Raw genomic sequence first — 2251 nt, 5'->3', positions numbered from 1 at the left:
GAATTCTGACCGGGAAGCCGAGCAAGTAGGATTGTACCCAGCGAAACGAGCGTGGGTCCGGTTGCTGCCGATAGTTCATAGACAATCAATCCGGCGATGAATGTGGGCAAACTGTGCAGAGCGCCACCAATTGTCATAAGCGCCCATCCTCCCACGTCAAACAAGAGAGAGACCTTGGCAAATTCCAAGTCGACGCGTCCTGGAACGTCGGGGAGTGGCGCGGCACCATGGTTGGATTCGTAAGAAAGCATGTTTAACGACCGCACGTGAGCGTAGCGTGCGCCGCTGCGCCGCTGGAGAATTTGCTTGACGAAGGGAAAGAGTGCAAGTAAGAACGTGATTTTCAATGCTCCTTGCACGCCGAGCAGCGCACTGATTTCATCCGAGTGGAACGCAAACTGGGCTTGTGCAAAGATGATGGTGTTAGCAGTAGCAATTCCAATCTGGCTGCAAAGACTAGCGGCGATGAGCACGCACACCAAGCTCCAATCTCGAGAGGTGCCGTCGCGGAGAGGACTCAGCAGCGCCAAAGGCCGAAACGAGGCTCGCAAACGCGCAGGCCATCTGCGCTCTTCTACACCTGGAGAAGGGCCACAAGCCGGTTGCATAATGGTTGTCGCTTCAGAGCTTGAGACTTGCGAAGGACTTGTGCGCTCAGCAGACGCGTCTTCAGCACTATTAGCCGCTGATTGACGTGGAATGGTCGTGACTACCCACAGGGTTGCAGCGATGCAAAATGCTGACGAGATCTTGAAGGGAAAGGTGTTGACAGCGTCGGCAGCTGGAAGAGAATATGTTGCTTTTTCAAGAATCCGGAGGGGGAGTACGCAGATTACCATGCCGAGATAATTGCTGGCGGTTCCAAACGCAAGATACCGCGACTTTGCGCTGTCTGACGCGCTCCGTAAGAGTAAGCTCTGGGAAAGAATCTGCATCACCAAGTCGACTGCCAGGATTCCCATCACGAAAGAGTCTAGAAGGATGAATCTTAGCTTCAGCGTGGGTGTCAGCCAGCTGAACTTGGCTGAGCCCAAGACGTAGTCTTGGCAGATGTAATCGATCGCAGGTACGAGGGTGCACAACAGCATCAGCTTTCTCGGACAGATGTGTGAACATAACCATGGGGCGAAAGCCAGACCAGAGATTGCGGATGTCAGGCTGCTGATGCTTGAAGCGGCGGTGATGATCGCTGCTGTACGTCTGTCAACCTCGACAGAATGACATTGTTGCTCTCCGCCGCCAGATTGAGCGTGTAGGTATTCAGAGCATGCAAGCGTGCGCACTGCTTCGAGACCAGGGCCCACAGAAGTATAATTTGCCGACGACATGAGCGCAAGCGTTGTGCACACAGTAAAGGGCAGAGAAAATGTGAAGGCCGGTCTCGACCAAACCGTCCTGTAAGCAGAAGCCGTTCTGGATCGCAGCAGAGGAGCTTGCTCATTAGCATCCGGCATCCCGTTTGTGATTCAGACGAGAGGCACAACGGTGGTTGATGAGCGCAGCTTCGTTGATGCTGTTCGGTTTGATGGTGATGCCCGGATTCTCGACGGCGTTGGATTGAGAGAGGAGAGGATATGGTTGTAGGGTTGGATGCAATGTCATCTGCCGGACCGAAAATTCTTATGTGCCCCTTTCGAGCAGCTTGGTGCAAATCGGTAAATTAAGAGGCAAATTGTGCTGTAATCATGAGGGAGCCTAGACCGCGCCAATCGTACGTACAGCGTGGAATGTCGAATTATTGCTGCAATTACTGGGAGCTAAGACTCGTCAGAACGTACAGCGAGGTTAAATGGCTGCTATCCTGGCTCTCGCCATTGATTCAACGGCTGTTGGATAGTAAAGAGGAGCCGAGGTGGCCCCTCTTCGCTGCAGTGGCACACAGTCTTGATAGTAGCGCCAAAGCAAACTATTGGCCAACGTCTCGGTTGACAAAGGAACGGCTCCTCTAAGACCGACGTTCCTAACTTTGCGTATTGGGTTTCCACCAAGGTAACAAGATTGAGCGGCGCTTCTCGATCTATTACCAGTGTAACGAGTGGAAACATTTGCGGTGACTTTGTGCCATAACATAAATGATAAGGCACCAGCCCTAGGCATAAGCCTAAGCCAAGGTGCTGCTTTAGGCTGGCACAAACAGAACATAAGCTCCTGTGCGCGCGCGTCACGATCGAGGCAGCTAATCTTGAGAAGAGTATGATAGATTGATCGATTCGATGGATCGAAGCTCATTCTGGTTTTTCACCGAATTTTT

At 52.4% G+C, this 2251-nt stretch overlaps 1 protein-coding gene across 1 annotated transcript; it reads right to left on the bottom strand.

The window, feature by feature from the left end:
- UMAG_10949 (uncharacterized protein) lies at positions 1 to 1454 on the bottom strand (the record flags this gene model as incomplete). The annotated part of the gene is made up of 1 exon (XM_011390906.1): positions 1 to 1454. A coding segment is annotated over one exon (1454 nt), but the record flags the coding sequence as incomplete, so codon positions are not given.
- Positions 1455 to 2251: the final 797 nt, after the last annotated feature.

This window comes from Mycosarcoma maydis, chromosome 6 (genome assembly GCF_000328475.2).
Source record: "Mycosarcoma maydis chromosome 6, whole genome shotgun sequence".
Lineage (NCBI taxonomy): Eukaryota > Fungi > Basidiomycota > Ustilaginomycetes > Ustilaginales > Mycosarcoma > Mycosarcoma maydis.
The sequence above is the reverse complement of the archived record's forward strand: the minus strand, read 5'-3'. Positions and strand labels throughout refer to the sequence as shown.